At 43.0% G+C, this 20,869-nt stretch overlaps 1 protein-coding gene across 5 annotated transcripts in view; it reads right to left on the bottom strand.

Moving 5' to 3' along the window:
* The window catches only part of NRF1 (nuclear respiratory factor 1), a 142,856-nt gene that overhangs the window by 16,851 nt on the left and 105,136 nt on the right, over positions 1-20,869 (bottom strand). For 4 of the 5 annotated variants that reach the window (XM_042924387.1, XM_042924388.1, XM_042924406.1 and 1 more), the window contains one exon: positions 14,714-14,838. In XM_042924387.1, the coding sequence (XP_042780321.1) occupies positions 14,714-14,838 (125 nt within the window). Of the gene's footprint in view, positions 1-5,688; positions 7,881-14,713; positions 14,839-20,869 lie in introns of those variants that run through there. The other variant, XM_042924392.1, reaches the window with a different exon arrangement.

Below are 20,869 nucleotides of genomic sequence, written 5' to 3'. Positions count from 1 at the left end.
AGGGACACAATATGCTTTCATTAGCAACAGGGGCTTTTGAAAGCTGGGATTCTGTGGGAGCACTACCTGCTCCCCCCCAAATGGAGGCTCACTGGACCAGACCCTAAGAATGTGTCCTGGAAGAGCTAAGAGTGAACGTTCTCAAGATTAATCTCCTTCCCATTCGGTGTGAGTGCTTAATAATAATAATAATAATAATAATAATAATAATAACAACAACAGCAGCAGCAATAGTAGTTAAGTTATTGCACGCTTACAATGCTCCAGGCACTAAAAAGAGTGGGACTAAATATTCCTGGGTCGTCTGGGTGGCTCAGTAGGTTGAGCCTCCGACTTCGGCTCAGGTCATGATCTCACAGTCCATGAGTTCGAGCCCCGCGTCGGCTCTATGCTGGCAGCTCAGAGCCCGGAGCCTGCTTCGGATTCTGTGTCTCCCTCTCTTTCTGCCCCGCCCTTGCTTGCACTCTGTCTCTTTCTCTCTCAAAAATAAACACTAAAAAAAAAAAAAATTCTCTGCTGCCCCTAAAATTAGTGTGATTGACATATCCCCCTGGACGGGGAAGCATGGGGAGTCAGAAAACTTGCCATTTCCTTGTGACAGCTAATCTGGAAGGCATTTTGGATTTTAGGAAGTAACTGTGAAGGGAGTCAGGAAGGAGGACAAACTTCAATGCTAGAAAAGGGCTCGGAAGGAACATATCTGGGGCAGAAAACTGTAAACCCCTCTGGGTATTCTAGAAATGAGAGCCCCAGTATACACCTCTACGTTTCTATTTCAGAAGCAGCCATGTTTTCATTGTGAAATCTGTAATTCATCCAATAGTAATGGCTTCTTTCAGCCTTATGACCCACCAGGCTCTGGATATTTGATCCTTTCTGGGGTCACTATAAATCATTAATGCATCTCGCCTCAAGATGCCTGTAGCCAAGAAGAGAAATCTGCCTCTGGAAGGCATGTGGGTGGAAGTGTGCAAGTGGCCCGAGTTGTGCATAAAGAGACTAGGAAGCGGGTCTAGGTGTCTGCACTTCCTCTTGTCTCAGGTTTTCCTGCGAGGCTCTGTCCTTAGAAAAATAGGCCAGTTCTTCTTGCAACCCTCCTGCCCAGCTGTTCACCCGTTGTGGATTACTTCAGTCACATGGTAATGTTTTTTTCCAGTTTTGTTTTCTTTTTTAAGCAAAGCCATGCTGTCTACGAGCTGAGAAGGTCGCTGGGAGGCAGGCTCTGGAAGTACTGGTGCTGTCCTTCCCGCGCAGAGGGGCACAGCTTGCCAGAAGGGCAGTCTTTTTGCTAGAGCCTTTAGATCAGCGCCATCCAATACACTTTACTGCAAAGATGGAAACGTTCGGTATCTGTGCAGTTCATTAGAGTAGCTACCACCTACCTGTGGCTATTTAAATTTAAACGTGACTGGGCGCCTGGGTGGTACAATTGGTGGAACGTCTGACTCTTGCTTTTGGCTCAGGTCATGATCCCAGGGTCCTGGGACAGAGCCCAGCATCGGGCTCTGTGCTGAGTGTGGAGCCTGCTTGAGATTTTCTCCGTCTTTCCCTCTGCCGCTCTCCCCCACTCACGCTCTCTCTCAAATAAACAAATAAATAAATATTTTTAAAAATGTGAATAAATTAGAGTAAAAAATCCAGTATCTCAGGCCACACATGGCTGTTGAGCACATGCAATGTGGCTAATGTGACCCAATAACTGAATTTTATTTTACTTAAATTAAAAAAAAATTTTTTTTTAATGTTTATTTATTTTTGAGAGAGAGAGAGAGAGCGTGAGCAGGGGAAGGGCAGAGAGAGAGGGAGACACAGAATCTGAAGCAGGCTCCAGGCTCTGAGCTGTCAGCACAGAGCCCGATGGGGGGCTCGAACTCACAAGCCAGGAGATCATGACCTGAGCCGAAGTCGGTCACTCAAGGCGCCCCTACATCTTGGGTTTTGATGCCATTTATTTTATTTGCCTCTGCTAAAATTTATCATGACACAAACTTAAAAAAAAAAAGTCAATTTATTTAGAGAGAGAGAGAGAGAGAGAGAGTGCATGTCCCTGTGCCTGCAAGAGAGCAGGGGAGGGGCAGAGAGAGAGAGGGAGAGAGAGAATCCCAAGCAGGCTCCACGCTGTGAGCGCAAAGCCCAACGCAGCGCTCGATCTCATGAACCCTGAGATCATGACCTCAGGGGAGACCAAGAGTCAGATGCTTAACCGACTGAACCACCCAGACACCCCATGACACTGACTTCTAAAGGGAGTAAAATATACCATACCCACTCCTTAAAACAATCCTGCAAAAGAGTGACCCATACAAAGGAACAGATGAATCAGATGAACGATAAAGACAATGATTTTCACCTGTTTTAGATCTCCTTGACTTCTTTGCTTGCGTGGGTTGACAAGAGGGAGTGAAGAGGAAGGAAGGGGACCCACAGTGGCAATAGAGGGTACTGCAGAACTGGGTTTGGTTTCCAGTCTCACCGTTTAGTTGCTCAGTGACAGGTAAGGCCCAGCTTTAGCTGCGTCTGCAAAATAGGGCTCAGAAGCTCTGTTCTACCCACCTTCCTGGGTGAAGGTAGAATAATGCAGACGGTGCTTGTTTAGTCACTGGAAAGGGGGTTATGGTGACAGCAACAGTCATAGTAGTAAAAACAGAAAAGGAAAGGGGCTCCTGAGTGGTTCAGCGAGTTAAGTGTCCGACTCTTGATTTCGGCTCAGGTCATGATCTCACGATTGGTGACTCTGAGCCTCACATTGGGCTCTGGGCTGACAGAGCAGAGCCTGCTTGGGATTCTCTCTCTCTCTCTCTCTCTCTCTCTCTCTCTCTCTCCCTCTCTCCCTCTCTCTCTTCCTCTCTCTCTGCCCCTCCCCTGCTTGCTCTCTCAAAATAAATAAAAAATAAACAGAAAAGGAAAGAAAGAATAAAGAAAAGAAAATGATGAAGGGCCTAAACAATGATGGTCAATGCTTATAGTCAAAAGTCAAAAGCAGGGCAAAACTGAAAGTTATTTTCCTGGTATGACATCTACCAACATGTTTTCCAGGATGAAAACTATTCATTTTAAGACAAAAGCTGACTGAAATAGGGAAGCACTGTCTGCAAAGAAAGCATGGTGCCCAGAGGACACTGTGCAGCACCCGCTTCCCAGTCGGCCCAGAGCAAGCGGCTCACGTACTCACTCCTCACCCTGTTCTTTCTGAGCCACGGCTCAGAGCTCTCCTCATCTGACTCAGGCTTGGGAGTGTGCTCTACCTTCCCCTCCATTAAAAAAGACCTACGGTTCTGAAGGGATAGGAGCTGTAGGACAGATGAACTTTCATTTGCTTTTTCTGACGGAATAGGTAACACCTCAGCTTGGTCTGAGATCTTCCCTTCAGGTGTTCCTGTCAGTGGAGAAGAGAGCCATTTACTCCCCAGGAGGGCAGCCCCCAAACCCACAGCTGCTGTAGGCACTGCTCTGGGGGACTTTCAGGAGGGGAGGCTCACAGCTCATATAAAACTGTTTGTTCAGGGGCACCCGGGTGGCTCAGTCGGTTAAGCGTCCGACTCTTGGTTTTAGCTCAGGTCATGATCTCACGGTATGTGAGGTCGAGCCCCGGATTGGGCTCTGTGCTGACAGCCCAGAGCCTGCTTGGGATTCTCTCTCTCTCCCTCTCTCTCTCTGCCCTTCCCCTGCTCGCACTCACACCTTCTCTCTTTCAAAAAATAAATAAGTAAACTTAAAAAAAAAAATTTAAAACTATTTGCTCAGGGGCTCCCTGCTTTGAGTCCTGGGGGCGATGAGCTTATCATCTGTGGATTAAAGGTACAAATAATATAGTAGCAAAGAATGCAACAGCTCTTTTCAAAGCTACTATCATGCTTTACGGTGACTGAAAATGTACCTTTACAATAAACTTTATTTCATTTATTACACTAGAATAGCATATCAGCACCTTTTTGGAGGAGCAACATTGACATATTTCCTAAATTAATTTAATACTGATATCCACGGACTCTTCTGGGAACAAGTCCATATACTGATGTGTCCAGATAATGAGCACACAGAAAAAGGGAGAATGAGAGACGTATTTTACAGTTCATCAACATGAGGACTGGCGTTTTAGCTCTTTTAAAGAAGAGCTGGAACAGAGGGACATCTACTCAGTAAAAATGGGTGACAGTGGTGGTAGAGAATAAGGAAGAAGTGAAAAAAGTCCCCCTTGATGACGGAGATTGAAATACAATGCAGTCGTGAGATGTGAAGAGAGATTATGCCCTGAGAATGACGAAGGCCACAGCAACTACAGCTGGAAGAGAACGGCAGCCCTGCCTGAGAACAGTGATATGACCAGATCCAGGAGCTGTTAAACAATGTCACCTTCAGTCAAAGTTCCTTCAATTTCCTTTACTCAAGCCTATACAGAAAGAGCTTCTGGTCTCCGATTTCTTTGCAGCATTTACCTCTGGAACATAAATCCTTCAACTGCATCAGGTAAGCATTTGGATCTGTCCTAAAGACAGGAGGGCACAAGAATACCCTGTATTCTGAAGTATAACTGAACATATTCTGGGGAATGAAGGGGGGATGAAATGATGTGGACAGCTAGTAAGAGTTTTATGCTCACAGTGTACCTATGTGCCAAGCACTATGCTAAGCACTCTATAGGAATCATTCTGTTTACATTTTTTTTTTTTAACGTTTTATTTATTTTTGAGACAGAGAGAGACAGAGCATGAACAGGGGAGAGTCAGCGAGAGGGAGACACAGAATCTGAAACAGGCTCCAGGCCCTGAGCGGTCAGCACAGAGCCCGACACGGGGCTCAAACTCACGGACCGCGAGATCATGACCTGAGCCGAAGTCGGCCGCTTAACCGACTGAGCCACCCAGGCGCCCCGGAATCATTCTGTTTAATGCTCACATCAACCTCATAAGCATGAACTGTCATTAGCCTAAGTTTATAGTGAAGGCTTAGGTTAATTTGCTTGCCCAAGATCACAGAGCTTGCTAGTGCAGCTTTTAGAATAAGCTAGGCCTGCAGACTCCCCCATCTCCCTTGCCCCTCTTACTCACAGCACTAGACCAAATATCCACAAAGTTCTATGGCCCCAGCCACCACTTTCTATGACAGAGGCTCTTAATCCTTGGGCAGGGGGCCGAGGAAGGGGGGATTCTCTAATTCATTTGCACATCTGACCAAAGTTATGGGTCCCAGAAAACTACAGAAAACGTGTATAGAGACATGGATGGAACTACAGTGTATTACGCTAAGAGAAATAAGTCAGTCCGAGAAAGACAGATTTCGTATGGTTTCACTCATATGTGGAATTTGAGAAATAACAGATGAACGAACATAGGGGAAGGGAAGGAAAAACAGGATAAAGACAGAGAGCGAGGCAAACCATAAGAGACTCGTAAATACAGAGGACAAACTGGGGTTGCTGGAGGGCAGGTGGGTGGGGGGATGGGGTAAATGGGTGATGGGCATTGAGGAGGGCACTTCTTGGGATGAGCACTGGGTGTCATACGTAAGAGATGAATCGCTGGGTTCTACTCCTGAAACCAAGACTGTGCTGTATGTTAACTAACTTGAATTTAAATTAAAAAATAATAAATAAAATATAGATAAAAGAAAAACAAAACTCGTATAGAATTTCTCAGGGTCCAAGACCCCAGGTTGAGGATGCCCTAATGTCCTTATAATGCACATAAGGGTTGGTTTCCACAGAGAATTAAAGCACACACGTTGCCTCCTGCAGATGCAGCCGCACTTACCTCTTTATAATCAATACAGAACACAACTTTGCGGCATCCTGTCTCACTTGGGAGGCCTTGTGGAATAGGAATGTGTGTTCCAATTTCTCATGCAAGGACCCCGCCCAGGAATCCCGCTCTCTTATCTGAACTTCATGTTTCTGTCCTCATCTATCTACTCTTTTATCCCTCTTGCTAAAAAGGTCAATTTTTTTAAAAAAAAGGTATTCCAATGAGCATAGCTGAGATTAAACGAAACTAGGGAAACACATTTTTACAAGTTTCTAACAGGGTCAAAGAAAAGTAGCAAGGTGGAAAGGTGAAGAAGACATATTCAGTGTGAAGGAGAAGACAGAATTTTGTTTCTAAAGGAATTCAAAAACTGATTTGGCTTGATTTGGCAGCTGATGTGGGTAGTGAAACATGCACTTGTTTTACAGTGTAGCAAGACTGAGTGGGGCCTTGTAGTTGCAGGACATTTATGTTGATGAGTCTTAAGGGGGATCCCTGGCTGCAGGACTGTTGCCAGGGCCGGGTCAGAACAAAGAGGGACACGGGGCACCGCGAAGAAACGAGAAGGGCTGCTCTTTCTGTAAGTATAATGTTAATGCCTTGTAATCAGCTTTAATTTTGAAACAGACCTAGCCTTCTAGTCCACTTCTCTCCGTTGAGGGCGTGAGGCAAGTAGGCAGCCGCAAGTCTCAGCCAGGACAGCACAGGCCACAGTGGATGGTCTCTGGGTGTCGGGCAAGGGAGAAAGATGCATTTTCCAAACTGTCTGGTGGAACCCAATCAAGGGCTGGAGGCAGAGCCAAAGGGAAGGCCCAGTGAGGAGCAGGGGAAGCAAACCGGCCACCAGCTAGCTCAGGGCAGAGATGCACATTCCCCCAAGCACTTTCTACCCCCTTGGTCTCTATCTCCCTAGAGGCAGGTGGGAATGTTGCAAGAGTGCTGGCATAAATCGAATGGCTGCAGGAGGGCTTGGACAGAAGCTTGTAAGGGGTGAGGAAACAACTCTTAAGCTGGGTTTACCTCTTTGGGAACATCATGTGCTTCTCCCGCAAACAATGTCCCCTGGTTCTAAATAGCGACCCCTCCCCCGCCAACTGAATGAAAATAAGAAAACATGTTCACTAATTGCAAGGTGATCTGCTCACTGGAAATACTAAAATTTGATAGCTGACCACTGAATGGTTCTATAATTTCTGCAACTGGAGAGACACAGACCTATGGGCTCCCCCGGACTTAGCAAAGCGAGCTCTCACACATGTGGAGGGGAGGACTGCTGGACAGCGGAGCACTTGGCATCAGAAACCACCAGAGCATCCCTATCGCCGGGAACAGGCTGGGGCAGGCGGGCACTGTGGCCAAACCAGACAAAGGCAAGTAGCTTCTACCAGGGATGGGGAGAGAGGCCCGACATTCCCTAAATTATTTGTTCAACACCAGGAGACAGTCATCACGCTGTATTTGTGGAGTCCAGGCAGAAGCTGGCTCACATCACAGGGAGGCAGCATAACTGAGTGGTGTGGAGACAAACTGCCTGAATTCAAATTCCACTTCTGCCACTCTCTCTGTGCACGTGGCCAAGTCACTGAAACTTTCTGTGTCTCAGTTTCCCCATATGTTAAATGGAGACAATAGTGTTTACCTCAGGATAGGGTTATTCTGAGTTTTAAGTAAGTTCGTGCATGTGAAACACTTAGCAGAAGACTTGCACATAGCAAGCATTATATAAATGTTTATTAAATAAAGTTAATAAGACAATGGAATTGAGACACAGAATACAAGGTCGATAGTGGGAATGCAGATTCCTAGCTTGGAGTACTCTGTAAGTGGGGTGTGCCCCACCCTCATCTTAGTACAAAAAATGAAATTGAAGAAGTTGGGGTAAAGGAGAGAAATTAAAATTTCAAAGTGCAAGAACTGAGCCTCTATACAACTCTGCATACACAGAATGGACAGCCACAATTTCTTAATCTAGAAAGACGCACCTGGTTTGGTCTTAAGTAAATAAGCACGACTACAGGGACAGTGTTTCCTCCAGCAACAATTAGTGTCTCATTCAATTCATTGGGGCAGTATTAAGAGCACTTGCTTCCCACTTCTGGTCCATCTCTGTGATAATGAATACTCCCCACTTCCCCTGCCCTAGGGAAAGATGGGGCAGAAGGAGAGGAGAACACTTAGTTAAATTAAAAGAAAGCTTTAACACTGTATGTTAACTACACTGGAGTTAAAATTGAGGGGGGGGGGAGGCTTAATTCTTCTAGATGAATTTTAAAATTACTGTAAAGGTCATTCCCCTCACAAACCTTTTTGGAATTCTGATTGAATTTTTTTCAAATTTGGAGACAGGACTTTCACTGACAGCTAATAATAACAGCACGATAATAAAATACTACAGTAGAAAGAACAAAATAAATAGATGGATGGAAACAGAAGATTCCCCATACAGTCAATTTAAGAATTCTGCATATGGGGGCGCCTGGGTGGCTCAGTCAGTTAAGCATCCGACTCTTGATTTCAGCTCAGGTCATGATGTCACAGTTCGTGGGATCGAGCCCCATGTTGGGTTCTGCGCTGAGCATGGAGCCTGCTTGGGATTCTCTCTCTCTCTCTCTCTCTCTCTCTCTCTCTGTCCCTTCCCTGACTTGCTCTCTCAAAATAAATAAATAAACATTAAAAAAAAAAAAGAATTCTGCATATGGATACCAACAGCATTTTTCATAGAACTAGGACAAATAATCCTACAATTTGTATGGAACCACAAAAGACCTAAAAAAAAATCTTAAAAGAGAAAAACAAAGCTGGAGGTATCACAATTCCAGATTTCAAGTTATACTACAAAGCTATAATAATCAAAATGGTATGGTACTGGCATAAAAATAGACACACAGATCAATGAAATAGGATAGAAAGCCCAGAAACAAACCCACAATTATATGGTCAGTTGATCTTTGACTAAAGAGATAAGAATGTAAAGACAGTCTCTTCAACAAATGGTGTTGGGAAAACTGGAGACAGCTACATGCAAAAAAATGAAACTGGACCACTTTCTTTCACCATACACAAAAATAAATTCAAAATGGATTAAACACCTTCCTGTGAGACCTTAACGATAAAAATTATAGAAATAAGGACAGGCAGGAATATCTCTGACATTGGTCGTAGCAGTATTTTTCTTTTTTTTTTAATAAAAAAATTTTTTTCTGGCACAAAAACAGATACTCAGATCAATGGAACAGAATAGAGAACCCAGAAATGGACCCACAAACGTATGGCCAACTAATCTTTGACAAAGCAGGAAAGAATATAGAATGGAATAAAGACAGTCTCTTCAGCAAATGGTGCTGGGAAAACTGGACAGCGACATGCAGAAAAATGAACCTGGGCCACTTTCTTCTACCATACACAAAAATAAACTCAAAACGGATGAAAGACTTAAATGTAAGACAGGAAGCCATCAAAATCCTTGAAGAGAAAGCAGGCAAAAACCTCTTTGACCTTGGCCGCAGCAACTTTTTACTCAACGCATCTCCGGAGGCAAGGGAAACAAAAGCAAAAATGAACTATTGCATCAAAATAAAAAGCTTCTGAACGGTGAAGGAAACAATCAGCAAAATTAAAAGGCAGCTGACGGTATGGGAGAAGATATTTGCAAATGACATATCAGATAAAGGGTTAGTATCCAAAATCTATAAAGAACTTACCAAACTCAACGCCCCCAAAATAAATAATCCAGTGAAGAAACGGGCAAAAGACATGAATAAAAAAAATTTTTTAATGTTTATTTTAAGAGAGGGACAGAGTGTGAGTGGGAGAGGGACAGAGAGAGGGGAAGACACAGAATCCGAAGCAGGCTCCGGGCTTGAACTGTCAGCATAGAGTCTGACATGGGGCTCAAACCCACAAACTGTGAGGCCATGACCCGAACCAAAGTCAGATGCTCGCCCAACGGAGCTACCCAGGTGCCCCATCTGTAGCGGTATTTTTCTAGGTATGTCTCCTGAGGCAAGGGGAATAAAAGCAAAATAAACTACTGGCACTACATCATAATACAAAGCTTCTGCACAGCAAATGAAACAAAACTAAAAGACAACCTGCTAAACAGGAAGATATAAAAGTATGTAAAATATGCTTAACATCACTCATCATCCGGGAAATGCAAATCAAAACTCTAACGAGATACTACTTCACACCTGTCAGAATGGCTAACATTAAAAGCGTAAGAAACAATAAGTGTTGACAAGGATGTGGAGAAAAAGGAACCCTCTTGCTGCTGGTGGGAATGCAAACTGGTGCAGCCACTGTGGAAAATAGTACGGAGGTTCCTCAAAAAGTTAAAAATTGAAATACTCTATGATCCAGTAATTGCATTACTGGGTATTTATCCAAAGAATACAAAAGCACTGATTCGAAAGGATATTTGCACCCCCATGTCTGGTTATTATTTATAATAATATATGGAAGCAGCCTAAGTATCCATCAATACATGAATGGATACAGAAGATGTGGTATATACACGACGGAATAATGTTCAGCCATAAAAAAGAATGAAATCTTGGGCCATCTGGGTGGCTCAATCTGTTAAGCGTCCGATTCTTGGTTTGGCTCAGATTGTCATATCACGGTTCAGTTTGTGAGATGGAGCCCCAGGTCAGGCTCTGTGCTGACAGTGCAGAGCTTGCTTGGGATTCTCTCTCTTTCGCTGCTCCTCCCCTACTTGTGCGCATGCTCTCTCTCTCTCAAAATAAATAAATAGAACATTAAACAAAGAATGGAATCTTGCCATTTGCAACAACATGGATGGGTCTAGAGAGTGTAATACTAAGTGAAATAAGTCAGAAAGACAAATACCTTATGATTTCACTTATATGTGGGATTTAATAAACAAAAGAAATAAAGGGGGAATAAATAAAGGAGAGACAAACGAAGAGGCCGCCCCCCCCCGCTTTTTTTTAAAGATTCTCTTAGCTATAGAGAACAAACTGGTGGTTACCAGAGGGGAGATGGGTCAGAGGATGGGTGAAGCAGGTAAGGGGATTACGAGTACACTTATCGTGATGAGCACTGAGTAATGTACAGAACCGTCGAATCACTCTATTGTCCACGTGAAACTAATATAACACTGTATGTTAACTACACTGGAATTAAAATAAACTAAAAAAAAATTCTGCATGATAAAAATGGCGTTTCAAATCAGTTTAGAAAGGATGGATTTCAACCTTTTATGGAATAAATGGTGCTGGAATAGATTATATAGGGGAAAAAAAAATCAATTCAGATCCCTACCTAATGCCATATTCAAAATAAATTCCAGATATTTCACAGTATTTAAAATAAAAAAATGAGACCATAGAAGAACTTCCATATAGATATTTATCTGATTTGGGGCCTATGCAAATGTAAAGGCAAAAGAGAAATAATTAAGGAAATAAAAATGAAAGTAACAGAAATAAAATAAAAATAAACTGCAAAAAAACCCACCTATTTGCAACGTATACAATTAAAGGGGTTATACCTTTAATATAGGATACTTTCCCAGCAGCTCTGGTGAGAGTCTTAATGGGACAATAGTTGAAACAGATGATCCCCATTACCTTTATTGATTAACTATGAACTATCTGCTTAGTTCCCCCGCCCCCATCTAGCTTTGAGGAATAGAAGACGGCTGCATGAATATGCAATAAGATCTCGGACATAACAGCACCTCAGAAGAGGTGCCCAGGTGCCAATATAATTCCTATTTTTAATTATTTTTGCTGAAATAGGAAGGCAGAAAAAAGATGTGGGAGATCTGGTTCCCTGAAGATTGCTATCCATGGGTGGAAGGTCAGGTGAGAGGTGGTTATCACTCAAAGAGCTCCTCAATCCCTGTGTGGGCCTGCCTTTAGAGATTGTACAACCTTTTATATTAAGATGTGGGGGGCTGGGGGAGGGCCAAGGAACCACTGTGAGAAAAAGAAAGGAAAAGAAAAGAGGTAAAGGAAGGCGCTCACGGAGAGGCCTTTTCCAGTCTTAGGCAATTCTATCTGCCCTTCAATGAAAAGAAAGCCGCCTGTGAAAAGCTTTACTTTGAACTAAACCATGAGATTCCATGAGACCAAAAACTCATTTAGTGCTATAGAAAAAGGAGGAGCACAAAATAAAGTAATACTAGTGCTTGAGTAGTCAGTCCCCTTAGTGTTGGGGCAGGGTAGAGTCCAGAAAAAAGGAGATGTCTACAGGGTGCAAGGTCTCTGTCCAATCTGCCTTGGTGACCCAGAAATTAAACTTCTGCCATGCATGCATGGGTTATCTCTAACTCGCACACCACCGTCCTCCAGGACACTGCTTCATATCCTTGTGCTGCCTGGCCATCTCTCACCAGTTACTGTACTCTATCAAGCTCCACACCCAATGGTTCTCCATCTCAGAAGACACAAAAACTCCTCTGCTTCAGGCACAAACGATATCCAGATTGCTCTTAGAAGAGCTGTCTGCTATGGTTTTATTTAAAACATACTGTGGAATCTGGGATGTATTTCTTTTTCCCTGGTAGTGGTGTTTCCAAATAGCGCACTGTTCTGCTACCATCTGGTTCTTCCTGATAATAAACTCTTCCTGATAATCAACTTGGTCTATCGGCTGACCCCATAAGGTTGCCATCACAAAAGTGACAAACTCTGGCAAGACAACAACGGTCTGAAAGAACGATGAAAAGAGAATCCCTAAAAGACTACCCAGAAACCAAATTGGCTAGTTACATGGGAAAAATTTGGTTCTAGTCCCACAGCAACTCCTACAGCACTCTGGGTGAAATGTCAGAAGACAGAAGGAGCGTCAGAATTATTTGAATCATATCCAATATTAGAGTCATTTTCTGGATTCCCCAGGAAGCGATGAAATGATTGGCCTTTGCCTAAGATTGCTGGAGTAAGGCGCAACTCAATGGCCTGATTTGACACAGAAAAGCTGTGCCGAGAAAGTGCTAATTCCAACTCTCAAGTCTTAGTTCAGCACATGTCAGTGGTCACAAACTGGGGATGGTATTCTTTGGGAACCACTGGCTTTTAGGACGTACACCAGAATTTTCTCTTATCGCAAACACACAGCCAAAGACATGAGATCAACACAACGGACTCACACAACCCTAAGGCTACGGAAAAGAGGCAGCTTCTAGGAATCAATAGCGGGCGTGGCTCAGCTTTCCCCCCACACTGCCGAATGGATCTATTATTTGGCCCGAGACCCACAGGGTCTAAATACTTACATATAAATTCATCTGAAAAGGTGAGGCTGAGAAGGAGCCAGAACCATAAAGCTGTCTGTTCTCCTTGCCCAGACAGGTCAAGACCATTAGAAAGGATAACAGTCTCCTATCAAATGCAGGCAGAGAAGGATCTGTAGTAGTTCCATTGTAAATAACAGCAATTTGCACTTCAGAAGAATGTCACATAGCCAGATGTCCTATCTGTTCAAGGTAGATTAGGACTCAGATGAGGAACAGTGTAAGGTAAGGAAGCAGGGGTAGGACTCTAGCTAAAGAGGGAGGTTTTCCTTACTTCTTCCTGTGGTCCATTTCATCCTGAACATACACGGCTGGAAGATGCCCTTTATCCTGCAGTGTTCTGGCTAAGATCAAGCCTATCCCTGTTAGGGTTAGTTCATGGAAGCCCTAGCCCTACAGAAAAAGCAGACTATAATTGTAGTTTTTTGTTTTTTTGTTTGTTTGTTTTTTTTTAGGAAAATGATTCTCAGAAGCCACAGTGGCTCTTTACATTTCTTGTGTTAATTCTTCTTTGGGTGACAGACACAAACACATTCCTCTTCCCACTTCCAAAGGAGGACACAACTTGGGGTCTTTCTCCAAAGACTTTTCCAACTAACTCTATTCACTGATGAGGGACCTATCCTTTAAAAAGTTCCAGGCACTTTTCTTCCAGCTACTAATGTCAGTAAGGAACTTTCTGCCTAAATAAAAGTATGTTATTATTTATCCTCTTTTTAAGACAAAAGAAATCTCCAAAAACCATGAAGTACTTAGTTTGTTCTACTTAACCTAGTAGAGTAGTAGTAGTACCAGCAGTGTATGTATGTATGTATATATGCATATGTACATATGTATATATACATACATACATACATATATATATATATATACACACACACACACACACACACACACACATACATATATACACGTTTCATTTTAAAAATTCAATAAATAATCAGCCAAATGGGGCTGGTCCTCCGTTTTGACCCAGACTTCTGAGGCACTTCCCAGGGCAGCCCAAGTCTTGGTAACTGACTTCTGGAGCCTGCCGAAGTAGATCCAAAGAGCTGGGCTGGAGTTGTAAATTTTTGCCACCATATTTCTATGAACTTTATCCCTTTTGTTTATTCAGGAAATCACCAATATCCAGGTAGTCAAAGAGCTGGGAAAGAAGGGAAGGGTGGGCGTGTGTAACTGGCTAAATCCAGAGGTCCTTGGTGAGGACACATTTAACAGGATGCAGACTCAGAGCACCAACCAGAAAAGTGCCCTTGTCACAGCTTGCTGGCTGATCTGTGTGAGACGGTGGTGCCTTTCTCAAGATGGAACGTTCTACCCTACCACAACGCACCCGCCCATGGGAGGATCTCTGCTATAGCAGAGGACATTGATCTACCCCATGGGAGAGTAAAGGACAAAATGTGGCCCGTGGCAAATTTTAAAGTACCTCTTGGTAAATCCTGTCACAGTGAAACAGTTTTCAAATAAGCATTTCAGTTAGATATGCGTTATCATGGATTTTTTTTTTCCCTCAGAAAACCCCAAGTCTCCTCCTAGTGAAAGGAATCAGAGGCTCCTAAAATTTTCCTAGGCATCAATTGCCTGTCAATAAAGAAAAACTCAAATCAAAGCTCAACCTCTTTCTGAAGGGTCTGCTGTCAGTCATGTCATGAAGGTTTAAGTGGAAACGGGGAAGACATCCCATAAAATATTTATGCTCTCTTACCATTAGCATCTTGGACTCCAGTAAGTGCTCCGACAGCTGCTGCGGTTTCCCCAGACAAGACGATCTGTCCCCCTCCTTGCAAGGTAGCCTCGGCCAGTGTGGCGACAGCATGGGCGGCGGCTTCGCTATGGGCACAGGAACAGGAGAGGGGGACATGTAAGTTGGATAAAGGTACAGCACTGCAGCGAGACAAACCATCCTTCCGACCCTTCCTTGGATCTCTCTACTGACTCCATGGGTATGAGCCTACCAGCGAATACTGGAGTCCACTGCTGCTGGGGAGAGCCAGGGGAATTTTTAAATGGTAACAGTAAGTAGCTAGAGAAACCCCAAGTCTTACAGATTTAAAGAGCTGATGTGAGATTTTCTTTAAATCTAGGAAATGGGTGTTTGAGGACAGAAGGCACTCACTGCCAGTGGAAGGTATGATCCACATTGACAGCGCAAAAGCCTTTCTGGTTGGTAATTACAAGGTTCTCTTGTTCTCTTTTCTCTTTATGGTAACACTAGGCAGATTACCTAAAACTGCCCTTTTGGGGACATTCACTTTCGAATGTCCCCTCTCTGTAAAGAGAGCTTTCATACTATTCTTCCTTTCTGAGCTTGTCTCCAATAAACTTTTGCCTGCTGCTCAAAAAAACCCAAACAGACAAAACAAAAACGACCCTTTTGTAGCCGAGGATGACAGTACGAGGAGTCAACAACGTGGACTGGCTATTCAATTAATATTAAATAGTAACAATGTGGTTTACACGCGCGACTTCAAGTACAAAGTAATGGCTAACACACTAACATCCTGCAAAGTCTAGGTTTTCTCTTTGCCTCACTGTACATGTGGGCAGTGCTAAATTAAGGCTTGAAATTTTAAATGATCACCATAAGCCCAAACTCCCAGCCTCTAGAAACACAAAGAAACAATAAAATCTCCCTTCCTTGCAAGCACTTTGCAGAATAGATAGGTATTAACCATCTGTTTATAGTGAGCACTATTCTGGCAGTTTGTACCCTATTTTCCTTTCTTCTTGTGATATGCTGGTCCCAAATGCACAAATACCCATTTTTATTGATTCTATGATACCACAAACTAAAAATGCACCATTATTTTATGTGCCAGCAAGCAAGGAAAAAAAAAAAAGCCTGACAATTGTAGTAGTGTGGTTTACCATTCAAATTTCAGAGATGTTAAAATGCGAAAGAAGCAGAAATTCAGCACCTCTCCTGGGAAAGTGTCAGCTCCCACTCTGCACAATTCCTGAAGGAGTATCAAACGTGGGCTCAGAGTGGAGGAGGTGGTGTCATTTAGTTTAGCGGGGGGGGGGGGGGGGGGGGGGGGAGGGGGGGGGCGGCAAAGGCCTGGATCTGACACCAAATAAGCCAGATGAATAAGCTTTGCTCTGAGTTGCAGACTTTGCCTAACTCTGGCAGGCACACTTCGTGGTCACAAGCTGTAGGCGGGGTTGGGTGAGGGACCGTGGACTGGTTAGGGTAGACATGTCCTGACTATGGGCAAAGCAACATGTACCACACTCACTCATGTGTCACTTTCATTTAAGAAAGCCAGCAGACAAGTAAAGCAACTGACACTATCATTTCCCTGGGGGAATATAAGGATTCTAGGAAGCAGTCAAAGAAACCCAATGGATAGAAAAGTCTCATTAAATAGAATATTCCCACTCTCTTCCTAACTTGACTTAATTTTTATGTCTGTGTTCAAGCTATCTTTTTCTGATAATAAAATACATGCGGAAGGCTTGTAAAAATTTCATTAAGTATAAAAGAAACTTTAAAAATATCACAGACATAAGTTATTTCCTTCTAATCTTAAATACAGCTTTAAATAGCTAATAATGAGGATTACACTTACTGCTACAGTTTTATAGCCTGCTTTTTTCACCTAACATGTTTCCCCACGTAAACATTCCGACCTTTATTCAAAATAATAAATAAATTAAAATTGCTGATCCCCCTGCTTTTTTTCCTCGTCATTTATCTGTGGCAACTTTTAATTTCCAAGCTTCCTTTGACTTAGTTCAAGGTTATATATTTCAAATTTATTTGCTTCCTTCATAAATATTATATATACTTATAATAGTTGTGAATAATATTTATATTATATATTTATTATATATTTTTATATATTTATGAATAATATAAATATATATATATTTTTAAAGTAATCTCTACACCCACTGTGGGGCTCAAACTCACAACCCCAAGATCAAGAGTCCCATGCTCCCCTGAGTCAGCCAGGCGCCCCCATTCATAAACATTTGGGGACTTACTGAGCCTGAGCAAAAAGCTCACCAGTCATGGAGTGCACGTGCAGTCCATAAAAATTAAGATCACCCTCCACTCAGAGGCACACTTCTTGGTGATGTGATGTCCAAAGCCAGTCATTCCATGGTATCTATAACATGAATTTAGAACTAAAGGGGACCTTTGATCTGGAATTCCTACCAAGGCTATTCTTTACACTTTACATGGTAGACTTTAATTTCAAAGTCCTTCAAGAGTTTTTATTAGATATAGTAAAATGAGTGATGATTTAGTGTCTACATCCTTAATCTTTAATATTTTTCTAAGAAACTTATGTCAAATAACACTACCAGCCAAGTTTGCAGTACCCAGGTGTCATTGATTAATGACAAAAATATTTCATACTTTGGCCTGAGACTTCCTAGAAAGCTGAAGAGTCTGTTCTTTCCAAAAAGCTGCAGCAGTGTGGTATTTGCAAGAAGGAAGCTATATATGAAAACTGCTTATATGGAAATACTATCTTTGTTTACACGTTACCTCAGTGACTGTTCATTCCCCAGTTTTTATCACAATGTGTATAATTTTATTTCTGTGACCATCAAAGGTGACGTCCTGCCAGTCTTGGAACCCCTGGACACACGTTTTCGGTGTGGAATTTTACAGGTGATGAAGGGAGGGCAGCTACCCTGACGTGGATATGCACCTATACCCAATCACACCTATTTCATCATGCCCGAAGCTCTAAACATTTGAGGTCATTTTTTCTTTTTTTCTTTCTTTTCTTTTTTAAATTTTTTACATTTATTTATTTTTTGAGAGACACAGAGAGACAGAGCACAAGTTGGGGAGGGGCAGAGAGAGGAGACACAGAATCTGAAGCAGGCTCTGAGCTGTCAGCACAGAGCCTGACGCGGGGCTCGAACTCACAAACCGTAAGATCATGACCTGAGCCGAAGTCGGATGTTTAACCGACTGAGCCACCCAGGTGCCCCGAGGTCATTTTCTTTAACATCTTTCTAAAATATGTTTGGTAGAAGAAAGGCTGTGAACGAGCACAACCCTAATGCAACCTGGGAGCAGCAGTCCAAGGGGGATGACAGGCCCATAGGCCAGTGAGGTCAGTTATTTCATCGGCTGCCAGAGGCCAGAGGCAAAGCAGCGAGGGAGGGATCTTTTCCATGGGGGCATAAAGACAACTGTGACTCCTGTGGCCAGCAGGCCTTCATTTCCAAATCTACTTTAAAACCGCTGACACGAGATCTCATGGAGAGAGGGCAAACTTACTGCTAGAAAAAGATGACCTTTACTTCTAAGATGAAGAGGGATGAAAAGGGCTTTAAGCTACTGCTTCACAAGTTTTTGACAAATATGTCTAATTTTAAGTCAATAGTACTTTCATTTAAAAAAAAAACCAGTCAATTTTTCCTCGAAAATATGATTCACTTTTTTTTTTGAACCCAGTGTCTTCACAGCAAAAGAAAAGCAACTCTAAGTTCCGGAACAAGAGGACTCAATGCGAGCCTTTGCTTTCCCATAGCGCCGAGTCACAGGAGACGGTAAAAATTGTCTTCGGGTCGACAGCACAGCGTCAATTTCTACTAGAGCAAATGTAGATTCAGTCTATAAATACTTATCATGTATCTGTATATGCAAGGGCTGTACTGACTTAAATTTACTTGTTTAAGAGAGAATATAATCCAGAACAGCTTAACCAACACACTGAAACATCAAATTAACCTTTTTATCGCAACAAATCACATGATGATTTCACTTCCTTTCCCCTCTGGTTGTTTGGCTGAATACTTTTTTTTTTTTTTTCCAGCTGTAATGCTCTGCACTTCATTTGTTCATTTTGATTCTCTCCCCATCTCCTTTCTAAAGATGCTGCTTTATATGTGTTTTGAAAATAATTAAAAAATTAACTAGTTTCCAAATTTTTTAATGACCGTTTCTCCATACCTCTTTGGATTATTTATAATGCCAGGGTGGGCTGTTTGAGCCCGGGGCCCTTGTTCTGACTTGTTACACAAAACTCTTAAACAGCGTGGTTGAAAAACAGGTCTGTCCTGCATCTGTCCTTATCCCCATCTCCCCTCCAACAAGTGAAGGAGCTCCTCTGTCTTCTTATTCCACACCTGCCATGCTGTGCGGCTTCCCTCTCTCCCCTCACTCTGCGCCCACGTCTGCCGCTTACGGCGCAGCGGAGGGCAGGTGATCAGTAAAGAACCATGCTTATTCCAACCGCACCTGAAAGAGGCTAGAAGGAACCAGCGCTAAGAAATCACTTTGTTACCATGGGAACAAAGACTGGCTTTCTCAGTGTAGTTCTAAGATAATTTCCAGCAACAAATTCTGTGGTGAGGCTGGGAGTATCATCTCATCCCACAAAGCAGCAAACACCAAGGGTGCGTGTCTTAAGTCCAAACTTCCTGCCACTGGCCAGTGGGTTACCTCTCTTGGAATCAGAAAGCCCCTAGTAGCCTGCTATAGTCTAGTCTTCGTTGCCAGGCTTGGTTTCTTCACCCTCAGCAGAGGCTGCAAAACACCATCCCCCAACACTCACTGGGTTCTGAACTGATTGCAAACAGATTTCAACATCTTTACTCCTCCTACGTGCCACAGTGAACCATGTTCTCCTTCCTTTGGAGTAAACACTATAGCCACCGCAGCTGCATCTGAGTTTGTTAACAAGCCCTCAGGGGAAACCATTACTCTCTTTGCCTTTAGAAATAAGCCCTGCTCCTTACACTAAAGGGAGCCAGAATGGGCCTCATATTTTCCACTATGTGTAGGGTTCCCAGGACACTCACACTTCACTGGAATATCCAAGGTGCTGGCTCAATGAAATCAAGTTTTGCTGGTCTTTAATGGGTAGGCTCCATGCCACTGTAAGGGGTTACCAGGCCAGAGGGAGGTTCCTACCCTGGCCATGGCTTTTTTAGGAAGTTTATTTGTGGTCCTTTCTCAAAGGAGTGGGGTTGGGCCAAAGCATAAGGGGTCAAATAAGACTTTCAGGTTATTGAAAAGCCACATGGTTCAATGGGCTAAGAAAAAAAGTCACTTAGAGTACCCCTGAGTGAGTGAGTGAGTGAGTGAGTGAGTGAGTGTGTGTGAGTGTGTGTGTGTGTGTGTGTGTGTGTGTGTGTGTGTGTGTGTGTGTGCGCGCGCGCGCACTCGTGCACTCCATACCTAATCAACCACCAAGTCTGGCCACACTCCCTTCAAACTCAGTCACTTTACCACCACTCTTACTACTTTAGTTTCCAAGTCTTTAACAAATCACACCTGGTCCGCCTCTTCCTAACTGACCTTCTATTGCTAATCGGTTCTCATTATAAGCGATTCTGAATACACAAAAATGAAAATACAACTTAAATGATAACCCTCGGGTGCCTGGCTGGCTTAGTTGGTAGAGCATGTGACTCTTGGTCTTGGGGTTGTGAGTTTGTGCCCCACGTTGGGTGTAGTGATTACTTTAAAATAAAACCTTAAAAAAATGAAAAATACATGATAACTGTAATTCCTGAAGTGCTAACTAGGGGCTGTGTACTTCGATGAGAGTTTTATTTACATCATCTCCGTGAAACTTTTTAAATTCCATATGATGAGAATTAGCCTTATAATGCTGAGGAAACCAAGGCCTAGGGGTTAAATTTCTCAAGATCAAATGGCTAGTAAGTGGCAGAGCTAGAATTCGAACCTGAATCTATGTGACCTCAGAACCTTCTTTTCAGCCCCCCATACTATACAGCCACACGGAAGTCATTTGTGCGTCAGCTTATCGAGGCTTTCTAGTTATTTATCACAACCGATCTAAACTTCGGCTGACTCTTCTATTTTGGAGGAGGCGATCCCCTTCCTCTGAATTTCTGCAGTGCTCGCGGTGTGTACTACATGATT

The sequence above is a fragment of the Panthera leo genome, chromosome A2, assembly GCF_018350215.1.
Source record: "Panthera leo isolate Ple1 chromosome A2, P.leo_Ple1_pat1.1, whole genome shotgun sequence".
In the NCBI taxonomy this organism is placed as follows: Eukaryota; Metazoa; Chordata; class Mammalia; order Carnivora; family Felidae; genus Panthera; species Panthera leo.
This window is presented reverse-complemented; position numbering and strand designations above follow the sequence as displayed.